This window comes from Anastrepha ludens, chromosome 6, assembly GCF_028408465.1.
Source record: "Anastrepha ludens isolate Willacy chromosome 6, idAnaLude1.1, whole genome shotgun sequence".
Taxonomy (NCBI): domain Eukaryota; kingdom Metazoa; phylum Arthropoda; class Insecta; order Diptera; family Tephritidae; genus Anastrepha; species Anastrepha ludens.
Genome location: NC_071502.1, coordinates 28,366,476 through 28,384,955, shown reverse-complemented (window position 1 = coordinate 28,384,955; position 18,480 = coordinate 28,366,476). Strand labels below are relative to the sequence as shown.

The 18,480-nt window shown below is 35.6% G+C and overlaps 1 protein-coding gene across 4 annotated transcripts in view; it reads right to left on the bottom strand.

The window, feature by feature from the left end:
• Positions 1–18,480, bottom strand: part of LOC128866586 (myosin light chain kinase, smooth muscle) — a 165,520-nt gene that overhangs the window by 12,952 nt on the left and 134,088 nt on the right. For 2 of the 4 annotated variants that reach the window (XM_054107446.1, XM_054107444.1), the window contains one exon: positions 6,092–6,463. In XM_054107446.1, the coding sequence (XP_053963421.1) occupies positions 6,092–6,463 (372 nt within the window). Of the gene's footprint in view, positions 1–6,091; positions 6,464–12,253; positions 12,396–18,480 lie in introns of those variants that run through there. The other 2 variants (XM_054107445.1, XM_054107442.1) reach the window with 2 other exon arrangements.

The following is an 18,480-nucleotide window of genomic DNA, read 5'->3' as shown; positions in this document are numbered from 1 at the left end:
TTGTAGGACTTCCGTCGGTATCTCGTGAACAACTTTTGCAACATTGACTTCCAATGCCTCAATCGAAGCTGGTTTATCCACAAAGCATTTAGGTTTTAGATACCCCTACAAATAAATGTCCAAAGGTGTGATATCACACGATCTTGGTGGTCAATCTACTGGTCCGCGACGAGAAATAAACTGGCCACCCCAATAAATCTGTTGTTTCACGAGCTATATGGCAAGTGGTACCGTCTGCCATCCGCCGTCTTGCTGGAATCACGGATACGAGTTGTGATTTTATACATTTTAATATTTTAGAATTTTATACAAGTAAACTTTTCGGTTTTTTTTAATTTAGTAAATTTCAAATTTTTTGATTTTTTTAATTCGAAAGATTTACTGGTAATTTTTTTTAATTTTTGTAAATTTCAAATTTTTTTTTAATTCGAAAAATTTCGAAACTGGTAAATTTTTTTTAAATTTTTGTTAATTTCAAAATTTTTGATTTATTTTAAATACGTTTAACAAAACATTTAACTGGTAAATTTAACGATTTTTTTTTTTTTTAATTTTAAAGTTTTGGATTTTTTTACCACTCAATTTTTCGATTTTTTTTTTAATTTTGTAAATTTTAAAATAATTTTTGTAATTTATTCAAAAATTTAAAATTAAAAAAAAACATTTTACCACTCAATTTTTTGATTTTTTTTTTTAATTTTGTAAATTTTAAAATTTTGGATTTTTGTACCAGTAAATTTTTCGAATTTTGTTTTTTTCAATTTTGTAAATTTCAAAATTTTTAATTTTTTTTTATGTACGGTAAAATTAAATTTTGTAATTTTTTAAGTTATAGGTTAGGTTGGAATGGTTGCCCAAGGAATGAAGATTAACGGATTCGTCCTTTGTGATACCATTATGAAGGAGGTGAGGTGAAAGAGAAAAACCGATGGGTTGCAATGAGAGGGCGGGGTTCTGAAGTGATAAAAAATAGTTTTAACCAGTAAATTTTTCGATTTGTTTTTTCATTTTTTATCGAAAAATACGGAAAGAATTCTATACTACAATACTTAAATAATGAATCCTATATTAGTATAAATATTTATTCTGTTTTCTCTTAGATCGACAGTTATTTGAGTTTCAATCCAAGAAAAAACTCATGCAAAAAATATTAATTTGTAATTTGGGGTCAACAACCACTCAATATTTCTACTACCCTGCCCCCATTTACACAATTTATGCTACTCAAAATCCAATCGTTGAAATTCTTAGGCGCTTACACTTGGCGCGTTTTGCCCCATCTATAAAAATGCTCAAAATAATCCAAAGCGGAAAGAATTTAAAAGAATACAGAAAAACATACCTGTGAGCGTAAATAAAAATGGAAGGAGATTTTAAGATCTTAGAAAACTTCCGGCATTCTCCTGTTCTTTATAGGGTTGATGCATTATCTCCCAAACCCATTCTCTTCAGGAACTTTCAAGTTCTTATTAATGAACGTACGGCCGGGAAAAATAATTTCTATCACCTTCAAACCTGGATCCCAGATATGATATACAGATGGGTCGAAATTAGAAGATGGTAAACAAGGGCGGGAATCTGTTCCTAAATATACACATGCCATTGAAATATGAGTGAGGGAATGTCTCCATAACCCACATTTACGTGCCCTTAGATAGTCAGGCGGTTTTGAAAGCCCTTCTATCAACTATTATCAATCACCCCAATATGTTAGGGAACTTCAACACAGTATTATTGGGTTGGGTTCCTGGACACGAGGTAGATGAAGAAAATCAAATAGCGGGCCATCTAGTTAAAAAAGAGGCAAGCATGTCTCTAATTGGTTCTGAGCCTTTCTGTGGACTTACAAAGGGCCACATAATCGATGTTTTCATTAGGTGAGAAGAGAAGAAATTCGTTAAACTCTGAGGAAATTCTATCGGTCAGACTTAAGACTTTTAAGGGGTTATTTTACAGGCTACTGTGGTCTGAAATACCACTTAAACAAAATTGGTCACACTGAAACCATGATCTGGCTATTCTGTGAAATGGGCACTGAAAACTCAAAATACATTCTTTGTAAATCTCCTGCACTAGGCAGAAAGCGGCGGTAGTGCCGTTCGTCCATATAAATTATGGAACAATAAACAATAGAATGCGATAAAATATTTGAAAAAGCCTTATAATATAGGATACTTCAGCAGGCTTTGCACAATAGATTTCTTTTGGCCGCAATGCGCAGTAGCCTAATGGTAATAATAATAGCCTCATTTATGAACCCACACGTGTTTTTTTTATTATAATAGCGATTTTTCGTTTACAATAGCGATTGATTCAGTTTCTTACTCAGTCAGCCAAATATTTGCATTTCTACAAAGAGTAAAGATTTCTACCGATGTGTGTAGGAAAAATATGTGCATTCAATCCAACCAGAGCTTTCGACTGGGTTTGAAAAGGTGTTTATGCACGTGGGCTGAGTATAACTGAATAGAAAGGAAGCCTACACTGCGTTCACTGCACTAGAACTTATTGACAATTATTACTAATTATTTGTTTGCTTCTTAATTAATTTTAAGAATTTTTAATGAAAATATAGTTAATTCTCCTGCAAAGCCCATCACAGTTTATGAAATTTCAAAAACAAATCAATAAACTTTAATCAAAATTCATGTTCACAAATTTCGGCTATCCAATTTGTTACCCATTCGATTTTAATATAACCAAGTGCAAGTTACGTTGGTCCCAGAACCAAGCGTTCCGATGGGTAATTTTTCAAGCATCTTAAATTAAACTTTGTAATCGTTTCAAAAATGAAAAAAAAAATCATTTTACCAGTAAATTTTTAGAATTTTTGTTTTAATTTTGTAAGTTTAAAAAATTTTTGATTTTAATTTTTAGTTCGGAAAATTTACTGGTAATTCTTTTTTAATTTTGGTAAATTTCAAAATTTTTGATTTATTAAAATAAATAATAAATACGCTTAAATTAAACTTTGAGATTTGCATTTTGCATTTTGTTTTTTTTAATTTTATAAATTTTAAGATTTTTTTACCACTAAATTTTTGGAATTTTTTTTTTAATTTTGTAAATTTCAACATTTTTGATTTTTTGTTTTTTGATTCGAAAAATTTACTGGTAATTTTTTGTTTAATTGTAAATTTCAAAATTTTTTTTTTTTTTTTAATTCGGAAACTTTCGAAACTGGTAAATTTTCTTGAAATTTTTGTAAATATCAATAATTTTGATTTATTTTAAATACGCTTAAATTAACTTTGTAATTTTTTCAAAAACTAAAAACATTTTGCCAGTAAATTTTTCGATTTTTTTTTTAAATTTTATAAATTTTAATATTTTAGGATTTTTTACCAGCAAATTTTCCCATTTTTTTTTTTATTTAATAAATTTCAAAGCTTTCGATTTTTTTAATATAATTCGAAAAATTTACTGGTAGTTTTTTTTTAATTTTTGTACATTTCTAAATTTTAGTTTTTTTTTTTAATTCGAAAAATTTCGAAACTGGTAAATTTTCTTTACATTACATACATAAATTTACAATTTTTGATCTATTTTAAATACGCTTAAATTAAACTTTGTAATTTTTTTTTTCAAAAATTAAAAATGAAAAAAAAATATTTTACCAGTAAATTTTTCGATTTCTTTTTAAGTTTGTAAATTTTAAAATTTAAGATTTTTTATCAGTAAATTTTTCGAATTTGTTTTTTAATTTTTGTAAATTTCAATAATTGTGATTTATTTTAAATACGCTTAAATTAAACTTTGTAATGTTTACAAAAATTAAAAAATTAAAAACAAAAACAAAAAAAACATTTTACCAGTAAATTTCTCGACTTTTTTTTTTAATTTTGTAAATTTTAAAATTTTAGATTTTTTACCATCAAATTTTTCGAATTTTTCCACATGCACGTGTATGTCATCTGTCTACATGCAGAGATCAATTTAGACAAGATTCTCCGGAATGAGCGAATTGCTATTCTGACCGACAGTCAGGCTGCACGCAAGGCGTTGTCATCCTGTGAGGTTAAGTCCTCACTGGCACTTGAGTGCAACGAGAAACTGAATTTGTTAGGAACACACAATCTTCTTCTGGGCGTGTTAACCGCTTACGCGATTTCGACTGAGTTCAACAAAGCGCGCCAGTCGTTTCTTTCTCTTGCTAGCCGGCGTCAGTTGGACACACCAAGTGAAACTAAGTCCTTCTCTACCTGATATTTCCAACGCATAGGAGGCCTTCCTCTTCCTCTGCTATCACCAGCTTGTACCGCATCAAATACTTTCAGAGCCGGAGCGTTTGTTTCCATTCGGACCACATGACCCAACCAACAAACCCGCTGGATCTTTATTCGCTGCGCTATGTCTATGTCGTCATACAGCTCATACAACTCATTGTTCTAACGCCTGCGTTACTCGCCGTCACCAACGTGCAAAGTTCCAAAAATCAATCTGCAAGGGAGGGATCCAAAAAACACTCCAAGGGACTCTTCAACTGATGTTGTCATCGTCCAAGCTTCTGCACCATACGTTAGGACGGGCATGATGAGAGCCCCGTGGAGTTTACTTTTGTTTGTCGAGAGAAAGCTTCACTACTCGATTGCCTACTTAATCCACAAAAACCCTGGTTGGGAAGAGAGAGGAACCAACAATCATATACGGCCAGTTTGGATCCCAGGACACAGAAGTATTACAGGGAATGAAGTAGAGGACGCATTGGCAGGAGAGGATGCGGCCTCGTTATTAGTAGGTCCTGGGCTTTTCTTGCTACAGCAAGGACAACACACCATCAAGGAGAAGCTTAGGACTGAAGGGCTAAGGTTAAAGGAGATTGACTGGCACCAAATTATGGGGCAATGTTCAGCGAAATCCTTACTGGGCGGGTACAGTGAAAAGAGGTTTAGGAAACTCATAACCCTCCCTAAGAATAAACTGAGAATTATTATTATTATTAGAAGGCCATTATGCACTGCGACCAGAGCTGATCTATTGTGAAAGGCCTATTTTTGTAACCCTACGCTTTTAGGCTTTTTAAAAATTTTAGCACAGTTTTGGGTTTGTTGTTCCAAAGATTGCATGGAGATACTACGATACCACCAAGGTGATGAAGTCTCTGTCTGCCCAACGCAGGACATTCACAAAGCACATGTTCTGAGCTTTCTATGTCCATTTCGCAAAAGCGACAGACATAGGTCTCAGATAGACCAATATTATTTAGATGATACCTCAGGCTGCAGTGACCTGTAAGATATCCTGTTAAAAGACGTAGATCTACTCTGCTTAATGAGAGAAGCTTGCCAGATATTCCTTTGTTGGGACTTAGGAACTGAGAATGCTCACGGGCATTCTCAAAGGCCATTGCAGATTGCGCAGTCATCTGCACAGAATTTGGATTTGGCGCCCTGGCTCTCGTCGTTTCTGCGACCAATGCCCGTAGACTCCAAAAAACCTTCTGCTTGAATGCAGCGCTGCAGCATGGATAAGGTTGAGACATCTCGACCAGAAGAAAGACATATACGCTCAGCCCAACCCAGCTTCATCTTGAGGTACTGTGATGAGTAGTGGGCCAAAAGACCATGAGGTCGAAATGCAAACCTTAAAACAATTCTAACCTAAGCCAAATGTTTCGCAGAATGGAAATACTTGGCAAATGTGTGTTGCTTCTCAAGATGGGAAAATCATTTTTTATTAACAAACTCTTGTGGAAGTTTCACCCAATAAACATAAAAACAAATGCGGCAAAAACCTAAAAGGCTATATTTGCCTCCAGTCTACTCTTACCCTCAAGTAACAGAATAGGCGTCAATGTGAAAAGACGGCTTTTTATTATTGCCACTCACAATGACGCAGTTTGTGCACTGGTTTCAAAATGAATCACCTTTAAAGGTGCGCCAACGTCAGCTAACCGCCACTAAGCCCTTTTAAGGTAAAACGCGACAATACAGGCGCCGTTAAATAAAACGAAAATAATTCCAGAAAATAATGCAGTTTCCGAAGTGGGCAAGAAGCCCACTCGACTTACAAATTTATGAAAAAAAACAAAAAAAAAATAAAAAAATAGGTATGTAAATAAAAGCCTTTAATAGGTTACAACAACACTTACCCCTTTGAACCAGCTGATTTGTGCACGCGGCACAGCCTCGTAGCTGACGCTCAACTTAACGCTACCACCAATGAGCGCCGTACAATCTTGTGGTCCTTCCAAAATGCATGCAGGTATCGCCAGCTGTTCGGGCTGTGTCAGAGCCTCGATTGTTTCATCAACGTCGTTCCTTGTGTATTGTGGGCTGTTCGAGTCTGCGGACGCGCGTCCTGGCAGCACAATGAGACTAGTGTAAGCGCGCAAAGTTGAACTCGATTTGCCCAGATGTGTCACACTTAATTGCACTTCACCGCAATGACGCTGTTGGACGTTCTGTATACGGAGTATGCGTACGCCGTCTGGTTCGTTGGAGACATGCGCCGTGCCCGACTGCTGCAGCACCACGCACACGGCAAAAAAAAACATAAACCAGCAGCCGAAAATGATAAAACAGCACCGAAAAAGAGAAAGCAGAGCAAACACAAACACGTCATATGAGACAACAATGCAAATACTAATTGTATGTAAACGGAATAATGAAACAAGTGTCGCGGTTATAAATACAAAATGAAAATCGTGCAAACGCATAGCCAAACAGTAACAGGCTAGGCAAACCACTACTTAGTATGCATTACCTAGAGATAGGTACCCTTAAAACTATGTACACTTATATTAGTACGACACTTCTGCTGGATATTTGCACCTATATATGTAAATATCTGTTTCAAACACATATGCACATACATACTATCTATATCTATATGGGGTGCACCTATTTGCACAAACCGCCAATTGTTCGTATATAAAACAATAAAAAAGTTTCTTATTTGCGCGCCACCAGATAAAATAAAAAACAAAGAAATAAGAAAACAATACAAAAAACACGGAATGTTAAGCGGAACAAAACGCGAAAATAAAAGTAAACGAAATGTTGTGGAAAATTGCGCGACGTCACTATCCAACGACAACTAGCACCGAACTGGCGATGCAAGACGTCGCAACTGTGCTAATTAACTGCGCCCGCTCGGCCTCTAATTCTGACTGTGGGCCACGGCCACTTGACTTCTCTAGTATCACTGCCGGCAGAGAGCCGTGTAAGAAAAATGCAAAAACAAACACTTCGGGCAGGTGGCCAATTGGGACGTCTGGAGCGTTAACGAAGCATCAATACGAGTACGACCGCAAAATGTCAATTATGTATGTATGTGTTCTCACATGCTCACGGTCCATGCAGTGATCGCCTGAGAAATTGAGCACTGCCGCTATAAGCTGCATCAGAGAAATTCCGAGTATTAAAGTACGAGTATTTGTATATGTCTGTATATAATTGAGATACTAAATTTATTATGTTATCAAGGAATAAAAAAACAACATTAAATAGAGGCATTGTATGCTATCACAGAGATGTAAATGCTTCCTTCCATATAAATAAATATGTATAAAGAAAAAAGTATTTTCTAACATCGGTCACATTTCGGCAGACAACAACAAATCTCCTATTATATTTCTGCACTAAAAAAGATTTGCGTAAAAACCGTCTACCTTTGCTTCCCCACATACACACAACCATAAATTAGAGCAGAAGCTTAGCCTCAACACCTTACATGGATGGATGCTACAATCTATCTAATCTGTTATTACTAACTAACTAGCGGAATTGCGAATTCATTGTTTATAGAACATAAAGTCCGGTTCACTTGATTAGAAGCAATAATTTTTACGAAATAAAATGGTTATTAAAGCAACCGTATTTGATCGACAAGTAGTAATCCAAGAAATTGTTTTTTTTTTATTTATTGTTTAAAGGTTAATATAATAATAATAGGGTGGGCCATGTAAAATTTTCTTTTTGAATCGGCTATAAAAAAAAAAACTAATCAATATTTTTTCAAACTTTTTCTTTTTATTTTGAAGATTGAACATTGTCATTTATGAATGAAAAATAATATCGTTCAAATGGCTGCCACGACTGGCTTTACAGTAGGCTATTCGATCAACCCAATTTTTAAGCACATTTTCGATTGTTTGGGCTCCAATTTCATGAATGGCAACTTCAATTTCGTGTTTTAAAGCATCAATCGTCTCTGGATGGTTCGCATAGCATTTGTCCCTAACGGCTCCCCACAAAAACTAGTCCAACGGGCTTAAATCACAGCTCCGAGGCGGCCAATTGATATCGGAATTTCGGCTGATTATTCGGTTTTCAAAAAAGATAGTCAAAAGTTCGAGTGTAACTTTGGCAGTGTGACAAGTGGCACCATCCTGTTGAAACCAAATGTCGTCCATGTCATTCTCTTCAATTTTTGGAAACAACTCTCGTTGAGCATGTCACGGTAACGCTCGCCATTTACTGTAACCGCGGCTCCTCCTTTTCTTATTGACGTAGCCACCGATGTGAAAATCAGAAAAGAAGATGAAGACTCACCACTTTGGAAATAGGTATTCAATATTTCCCAATTTTGTTCAAGCGTATAGCGTCCCATTTCATAAATCCTCAAACCTTTAAGTAAATTATGAACACATTTGACATGTCATTTGTGTTACCATTCTCAAAAAAATAGGTGGTTCCAAAAGCAAACGCTATATGGCTATATGTGCCGCCACCTTGGAATTGTACAAATTCTCTAGATAGCCTAATGAAATTTCAGACCAGGACGTTTTAATGATTCGAATTTAAAATTTTTGTCTTGAAATGGTTGCCCATTCTCATAAACCTTACGAGCAAGCCATTCCCATTGATTTTCAATAATGTTCAGACCTGGGGAATATAATGGCCATGTTGATGGGATTTAGGTTGGCGCACTGCCCCAGGCTGTCGCAGATGAAAGATCCTTTTAGTAGGTCCAAATATTTCACGACTCCCGGAGAAAGATGATTCCACCACAGCTTTATAGCTGTTCCCGTAATTTTTTAGTATACAATTTTTGCTCCCCGTACCATACTACAACCTTAACGGCCGCGATGTTGACTCAACTACCTTTCCGCCTTTCCCAAGTCATGGAAATAGTAATTGTACCCATCCGGCCCATCCAGATTGAACTTATTTTTGTCACTAACCACTAATACCACTTTTTTCCATTCACCGGGATCGTTATTTGTAACAGATCTCTGCGGTGTAGAAACTGAGCGCGTCACCGTAAAATCGTGGAGCATTAATATTGATTTATTTAAAAAAGGAAATCAGTTTGTTTAATTTAGTGTACTTTTTCAATAACACTGCCGAATTATGCCATCAAACGGCTCGACTAAAGCATTGAGTTTCATAATCAAGTGCGTTATCTTGCGCCATGACGATTTGATAAGCTACCGATGAAGGACACAACAAACTTGGAAATTACAAACTAATGGACAAAATTTGTATAATATTTTGAACAATTTTTGACCATCCGACAATAATCGCACTTCTAAGGGTTTTAATGCTATCAAACTCTCTTAAATTTTTGAAAACCGATTGAGAAAGTATTGTCCATACATTTCGATTGGGTTAAGTTCAAGGAGGCAGGCAGGCCATTCAAAAACTGGTATTTTTTCGCTGGCAAAAACTCTTTTGTAGCGTTTGAAGCATGAATTGCTGCGCAGTGATGCTGGCAAATCCATTACTCATAGAAATTATCATAAAAGTTAATAATTACTACACTTGACACTATTCATTTTTGTGGATATGAGACATAAAAGCATTTTGCCTTTGACACTTTTTTTTTGTTTTTTGCAAAAGAAGCTAAAATCGAAAATGTCAGAAACGTCATCAAAGGTGCCGTCACACCAGTAGTATGTGGGTCATGCTCCCACATTCCTCCCCTCTCGGCTGATTCCACACTGGGACTGCTAAAAGCAATTTCATCAAGGTGGAAACGTGTTTTAGACACACCAGGTACCTGCGTCCAGGTTCTTCTTTTAATTGCGTATCGGGGTTATATGCTATCGATAGCATCCATTGATTTGTCACCAATGGGGCATCAATAAATTGCAATATCGTTACTCGATATCGACTTGTCGTCTGTTTGGGTTCATCTTGAGGTTTTACCTCTCGCGTTCATGCTTGTCGTTTGTTCGTGAATACTGTCATCCCCACAGGAGATCTGTTTCAAAATGGCTTCTTTGGACGACGAATCTAGGCATCTCTTGGGTATTCTATATCGGTTGCATTGACTTTGCTTCCGCTTTGCGCTCCCATTCTAAGTTTCGCAGTTTTATTAATATCCTTGCTGCAAACTGTTTTACAGCTACCCATTTCTCTCGACGCCGAGGACTTTTGTGAGCTCGAAACGCTCTTCATAAAATCTAGCGCAGTGAAAAGTCACATGTTCTGCACTCTCATCATCGCTGCGGCACTCTGGGCAGACTGAATTATCTGCTAGATTAAAACCCTGGAGGTACGCAAGAAAGTCACCATGTCCGCTGCAAATGTCAATCTGACGTGCTAGTCTCGTGTGGTTAACTTAGGTTTAGGTACTCGTTTTACATATTCTAGACTAGCATCCGCTTGCAAAATTTGTTGCCTACGAAGGGTAGTAACTTCCAAATTAAAAGTGGTTTAATTTCAGCAGGATTATTTTATTTACTTATTTATTCGGCCGCCGTAGCCGAATGAGTTGGTGCGTGATTACCATTCGGAATTCACAGAGAGGTCGTTGGTTCGAATCTCGGTGAAAGCAAAATTAATAAAAAAAAAAAAAAACATTTTTCTAATAGCGGTCGCCCCTCGGCAGGCAATGGCAAACCTCCGAGTGTATTTCTGCCATGAAAAAGCTCCTCATAAAAATATCTGCCGTTCGGAGTCGGCTTGAAACTGTAGGTCCCTCCATTTGTGGAACAACATCAAGACGCACACCACAAATAGGAGGAGGAGCTCGGCCAAACACCTAACAGAAGTGTACGCGCCAATTATTTATTTATTTTATTTATTTATATTTATATTTATTTATTTTTTATTTATTTATTTATTATTTTTTTTTATTTATAGCTTAACGTTTGATTTCCCGAACACCTCAAGCGCTAAGCTTTGGTTTTCTACCACTTTTCTTGGTACATCCGTACTTTTCTTTCAAATGGAAGTAATGCAATGCACAGTTTTGCTTCTTTTTAATCTTGGAGTCATCTCCCGTATTGTAAGGCCTCTCTCTCTCTCTCTTTACCTGCTAAAATTTCTCCTTGCTCAAATTCAGAGAAAGCTTTTCCGCGCGGCAGGCATATTTTTTGTTTCTCAACCAAAACAGCCACAAAAATACGAGTACGAGATAAAACTATCAAAAGCAATTACAAAATAATAATTTTAACGTAATAACTTACACTGTTCGCTTTTAAATTGATAGCAAACGTTTTTGGTCTTATAAATATTTTAGTTTGGCACAGAAAAGAATTTGCGCGTTACTAAAAGATCAGCAATTAATGCGAAATAATTTACATTATGAGATACTGTTTTAAATATTTAATCATTCAAATTATATTGGGACATTTTTCTATTTATTATTGCTTTAGTAAATACCATCATAATCATCTCATCTTGGGCTTATAATTTTTTCGTGCGGTGTAAATGACTTTTTTTATAATTTTTTATAACTTCGATTTATTTCGCCGTCCTGTAGGCAAGAATGTCCAAAATATGCAAATTTTTTCCGCCGCAACAGTATCCTATCTTTTAATCCATGCTATTCACTCTCACTTCCCCTTAACGCATAATTTACCTCTCTTGATAGTTAATCACTCACATATACACATGTACCTATGTGTACTCAGGCTTAGTGTATAACTTCACAAATTTCTCTAAATTGGAAAGTGATTATCCAAACGGCTCACCAAAATTTACTGCTCACACTTGTAAAATTAAGTTATTTCTGGAGAAAATTTAATTGGTAGATATCTAAAAAAATGTGCTCCGTATTTTCAACTGTCACTTGTGTCAACAACGTACACGAATGCTAGGCAAGGCAGGCAGCTCTCAATAAAGGTGGATAAATTAAGTTTCACAACAGAGATAGTAAATAAGCAATTAATCTTCAGTGAGACTTGCAGTGGCACCGTAACGCATACCTGCGCATATTTGATTCGATATGAGTTTATAATTTTTCATTGAAAATTACCAAATATGCGCACACTTTATTTATTAGATATGGAAACTGTTCGGCGAACAACCCGCCACCCCTTTTTAAGTCGTGCCATTAGATAAGCGGCCTCTTTATATACCTTTTTAAGTAACATGTTGTTTTTGTTGTTCGTACACTTTCTGGTGTTTTTAGTAAATTAATTGCCTAAACCGAATTTTGTGTAAACAAACATTTCATTTTGATAGCGCTATTGAAGCTCACGGCGTCGAAGTTCTGCGGCAACTAACCGATCGACAATTTAGTTTGGTGATTCAACGTGTTGCGGTAGCGGAGTTCCCAAAGTAGCGGGCACACACATACACACACATATGTTTGCGCATGCATAAAATTATTATAGTAGACCGCGGTTAACCGATCAGTTGCGCGTTCAACCACTTGTCGGCCCGTCAAATAGTCAGACTTTGCGTGCGCTTGGTGGATACCAAGTGTAGGCATGCCGCCGCTAGCGTTAATCTTCCAGTGTCAATTGTTCGTAAGTGGGTATATCTGGCATTTTGCGAATGATTTGCTTTTGTGGAAGTGTTATGCGGCGTGCATTAATATCGGGCGCTTGTGTGTGCTGTGACGTGTTAAAATAAAGGAAAATAATAAAAAAAACTATAAACAAAAGTACAAAATTTTTGATTTGCGAAAACAATTCGTATGAAGGTATGCGAGCCAGCCATACACTTGGATCAGGGCTTTTTGTATGCTTTGTAGTTTGTTTTTAACTGCTACTCCACTTTCATTGTCGTTATTGCTCTGCTTGTGGCTACTGCGCTGCCAGCTGTCATCACTGACACAATGGCTGTCAATTCTTTTACTGCTTTTATTGCACAATATTTGCTTTTATTTTATTTTATATATTCATTAGCATATTTATTGCTGACATGAGATTTTGTTTTTTTTTTTTTTTGCTTTGTTGGGTAAGTTGGGGCAGTTGTAGCCACGAAGCCTAAGAACTGCAAAAAAAGCAAAAAAAATACGCAGTTCACACTCATGTACGCACAACTACTCGACACGAATTGCGCAAAAATTTAAAAACCTTTTTAAAAAAATATATTAAACACTTAACTCTGGAAGCGCCCTGTGCGCAATGGTGCTATTTTTCGGTTTCTCTCTTGGGATTGTATAGCCATTAGTGGGGAAGTTTTTTTGCGGTTTATAAATATTTTGGGATTTTCGACAAAACAACTCAAATCTGCTTGCTACTTGCCATGCAACAAACTGCTGGATTTTGTCCAAACTTTTAACTGCAGGGTCCGGCACTCGAAGTGTAACCAACTTCAGACCGCTCGTGCAGCAGATGCACGGGTGTCAGCTATCTGTTAGTTGGCTAAAAGACAGTCCTGGGTATGGTTAACAAGCGCGTGGAAGCATTTTGCCGCGAGTAAACGCGAAAAAAGAAAATCAGTAATGGTAATAGTGCGATTTCATTATATTTGGCTGGAAAATCACAACCAGCTATTGTTCGTGAGCTCGCGCTCACCTTAAAGTAAATACATTTTTTGTTTACCGCACCTTACTCCTTACAATGATGCCGGTAGCATCGCGCAACATCATGGAGGTGGTCATCAAAAGACTGCAATGTCACATGAAATGGTTCAAAAAGTGATAAAGCGACTTGAGCGAAATCCCCAACAAAGTGCCAATTAAATGGCGAAAGAACTGAAAATATCTGACGGTAGCATTCGCCGCATACTGAAAAATGATCTCAAAGACGCATGGGAGACCAAAGCAACAACAAGTCAGACTAAGGAGAGCGAAGGAGTTGCTTCGCTTGGCCGAAAGCGGTCAATTTCCGAATATTGTGTTTTCTGATGAGAAAATTTTTCAAATTGAGCACTTCGTAAACTCCCAAAACGATAGGGTTTATATGACCGACCGTTCATACGAGAGTTTGAGTCATCGGTTGGCCAACACGAGGCAGCACCCGCCACAGGTAATGGTTTGGGCCACTGTAACCGCAGATGGGTGCTCTCCAAACATTTTCATCGATATCTCGTAAAGTAAATTTAAATCCGAAATATTATCGAGAACGTATTCTGGAGGTTGCTTTGAATCCGTGGGTAGACAAACATTTTAGTGGCAGACCATGGGCGTTTCAACAGGACTCATCACCGTCTCACAAAGATCGAGTGAACCAAGAGTGGGTAAAAAACAACGTTACGAACTTCATAACGTCCACACAATGGCGCTCAAATTCACCAGACACGAATCCTATGGTTTATTCTCTTTGGACCATTTTGGAAAGCAACGTCCGAACTACCGAACCAGTCACGAGGCGCTGAAAAAAGCTATTGTCCGCGAGTGGGCCAAAATACCTACAAGTCACATTCGAGCAGCTGGCGATTCGTTTCTGGGCCGTCTCAAGGTCATAGTGAAGGCAAAAGGTGGTCATATCGAGCAAAAGTAAATTCACACATTTTTTTGCTTTGAATTGAATAAAAGTAATTTTCCAAATTAAATGTATTGCCTTTTTAATTGGTTACACTTCGAGTGCCCCAACCTGTATTAATCTTGCACAGATGTGGCTGAGTAACTTTTTTATTACAAGTTGAATTAGAATATTAAATGAGACTCTATGAAATTAAGATTTATTGATTTAAAAGCAAAAACAATGAAAGTCAAAGGAGCTGTTCTGTCAAGATTACACATATATGCCTATTAGCACTTCCCATCGGTGATTCGAGTTGCCTGTGCTTTTAGAACAGTTTCATATGAAGTGGTGAGTGTCATATCGGGCATTGTGCCGCTGGAAAATATGGCTTCCCAATGTGTATATGAAGAGATTAATAATAAAATTTTGTTCCAAAAAAAGTCATATTTCACTGTTTGACTGTTGTTTAACTCCATATCCAAAGTTTCAACATTAAATAAATCTCAAAATTATAAAATTGCTTATGTTCACTTGTAGTTAAGCTTGAACAGAAATAAAATTAAAAAAAAAAAGTATTTAAAAAGCATATTTTATCCTATAAAAATCAAACAAAAAATATATAAAAATGCCAAAAAGAACCGATGATGATGCTTCGCTTTAAAAACCGCTATACCAAAATTTTCAACATTGTAGCAAGCTCTATATTATTAAATTTTTTTTCAAAATTTATTCAGTTTACTTCTTATTACATTCAAGCCTACAAATAAACCAATTTTCAGAAAAATTTACATCACTGACCAAAATCCGCATCACTTGACATGGGTCGCTCCACTGTAATTCGATCAACTTTGTGCAGTTAATTTGCCAATCGTATCTAATACCTATGTACATATATGCCTATGCATACGTAACTAATAGGCACGCACACATGTGTATGTATATGTGGCCATTGAGTAATTGCTCGATGGTAGTTTGTATGCGCGTAGATTTGTAGCCGCCACATTTGCCTGGAGCAATGTGCGAAATGTTTGATAAAATAAACATTTAAAAGCATCAAAAACGTACTGAGAGAGAAAGCAGCGGGCTAGCATAGCAACATTTGGTTCTGAGATGCTCGTTACCTTGACCTACATACTATATGTATGCAAGAATGATAGAAAGAAGATTGCGCCCATCAGAGCGTACGTGACGTCACGTTTGCAGAGTTGTGCAGTATTGCCAACCATTTGCTCTTCTCAATAAATTTTTTATACCGAAAATGCGACAATTTTTAAGTTTGGTGTTTGTTTCTTTTTGTTTTTAATTTAAGGCTACCGAGACTTAAGTTGAAAAAAAACTGTATTATTATACAAAAGAAGTTTAAAAAAGGCCACTCTGAAAAGATTTTAGTGCTAATGAAAAGTTTTTTACTCTTATAAAATTTGATAAATTGAAAGTGCAAATTTAATTTTTGGCTCCATTTAAGGCTATGCAAAAATATTAAATGCCCCTCTCTCAACTCTTCTTAAGATTGAAAACCTTTTTACACATTTTAAAAAGCCTTTGAATTTATTGAATGCGAATTGAAACCATAGAGGTGTAATCGTTTCTTCCGGTCATCAATCCTTAGTGAGACATAGAGCATCAAGAGGTGTATTCATAGTAAAAATAACCAACAAAATACCAGAAAATACTAAAGAAACCATACTGACATTTTTACAAAAAGAGTACCTTATCTAGTTACATAACTTCAAATATAGCAAAAAAGTCGTTTCCTTAACAAAAGAATTTCGCTTAACAAAAAAAACTCATAAATTAAATTGTACATAAGCATAACACATTTATTTAAAAAAAACGCACATTCTACAGACAATTTGTCACGCATACAAAGTTCTTACTTAACACAATAAAAATTTCGTGTTTTATTTTCTTTAAATGGGCATTTAGTGCGTTTTTATATCCAAAGCTAGGCAACTCTGCAGTAGCGAGAGAGAGATTTGACTGCCGAAAGCAGAAGAACACCCACAACACCGGCAATCGCGGGCAATGCCACCAGATGTAAAAAAAAAAGTAAAGCTAAATAAAACTGAGTGAATTATTTAAATAATTATTAAAAAATGTATATTTTACAAAATTATAAACATGACATTTTAATTAGAACAGCTAGAAAAATGTCATGAAGAAAGAGCTAAACCTCCGAGACAAAAAATAATAAAAATAACAAAAAAAAATGCTAAATCAAGTTACGAAAATGGTAATCTGGCCATACTGGAGCTAAAATCACGTAACTAGTTGTCAAATTCACTGAGCGCAAAGTAACGGGACCACGATGGGCGCCATCTCATTATTCTTTGCATCATGATATGTATGTATGTAAGAAGATCCGAGACCATACGAGAGAGCATGTGGATAAATATGAACCTGCCCGCATAAATATGTGCATATGTATGTAGGTATGCACACTGCGATGGCTCGCGAAGAAAATATTAGCTTTGGGGAAAAATCCATTATTTCCTCGGTGGATGGCTGTAGTGGTCGATATCTCGCAAAGTAACTTTAAATTTCAAGTCAACTAAGAGAAAATTCGGTACATTTTACAGTTTTTCTTTGATAAAGGCGCAAATGCGAAGATGCAAGCCAAGCCGCTGAAAATGTGAATGGTGTTGATTATGCCGAGATTGTAACAGCTAATTACGTGGAATTTTTGTTTCGTCGATGCCGTTCAGAATAGTTTGATGTTAAAGAAAATGTGGAACATGTCGTTAAAGCCATAGAAATAATCGAAGTTGACCAGCATCGCCCAGGAGCTAAAGATCGACCATAAAACAAATTTTTACGCAAAAATAATGGATTTCTTTTTCCCCAAATGTTACTTTACTAATCATCACGAGTAACAATTTTTAAATTCTTACAGCGCATTTTCAATGCGGGAATAAAACCTAACGCATTTTCCACTATTAGAATTACCATTTATCACGATTTTTTAATGCATCCACTTTATGCAGAAGGAATTATTCTCATAAATATTAAATTAGGTGCACAAAGTAACACGTCAAATTTGTCATCAAAATTATTTCGATTTTTTATAAAATTAAAATAAGATTACTTAAATAAAAAACTGCTTAAGGTAAAACAATATTTCAATTTTGCTACCAAATATCTCAGGTGTAAAAAAAAAATTATTTTATTATATCAAAAAAGGAACGCTAAATTCGGTATGTTATTAAGTCACTATCGAGATATGGAAGACGCATTTAAGGGGTTTTATACAGTTAGAAATTAAAAAAAATCGATTTTTTTTTTTTTTTTTTTTTCTTAAATGCATATATTTAAGAATACACACAGAAAATTTTATATCGTTCCGGTGAATATTTTCGAGGTTGCACGCAAATTTGAAAAGGCGTTTCAAAGTGCTTGAAAGTACAAGGCCGGAGAGGCAGCGCGTTTTTTTTCAAACTGGGGTTTTCAAAGCCGGTGACCAACATTACTCGAAAACAGTAAAACTGATTAGTCTCAAATTGTAATACGAGCTTCTTAAATATATTTTCCGGTAATTATTTGAAGATTTTTTCTCACCGATAAATATTTTTTTCTTTTTTTAACAATTTAAGGTCGAAATTTTGGTCAAAAGTCGATTTTTTTTTTTAGAAAGTCAAAAAAATTTATTTTGCTTATTCCTTCGATTAATTACTAATATGTTAAATACATTAATTTAACGAAATCTATTTGGTTTTTTAATTTCAGAAGAACGAAAACGGCTCATATAGTGGCCACGGCAAAACGTATTTTTTGAGAAGAGCTCCCGGAGATCAACTGTAGCTTCTTTCCAAATAAATATTTTTACTAATATTAAGCCTTAAAATACAGCTAAAAGATAACATAATATGTGCACAAATTTTTAGATCAATAAATTTAAAAGTTTTCTTAGAAAAAATTATGGAAAATTCGCTTTTTTCGGCCTTCTAACT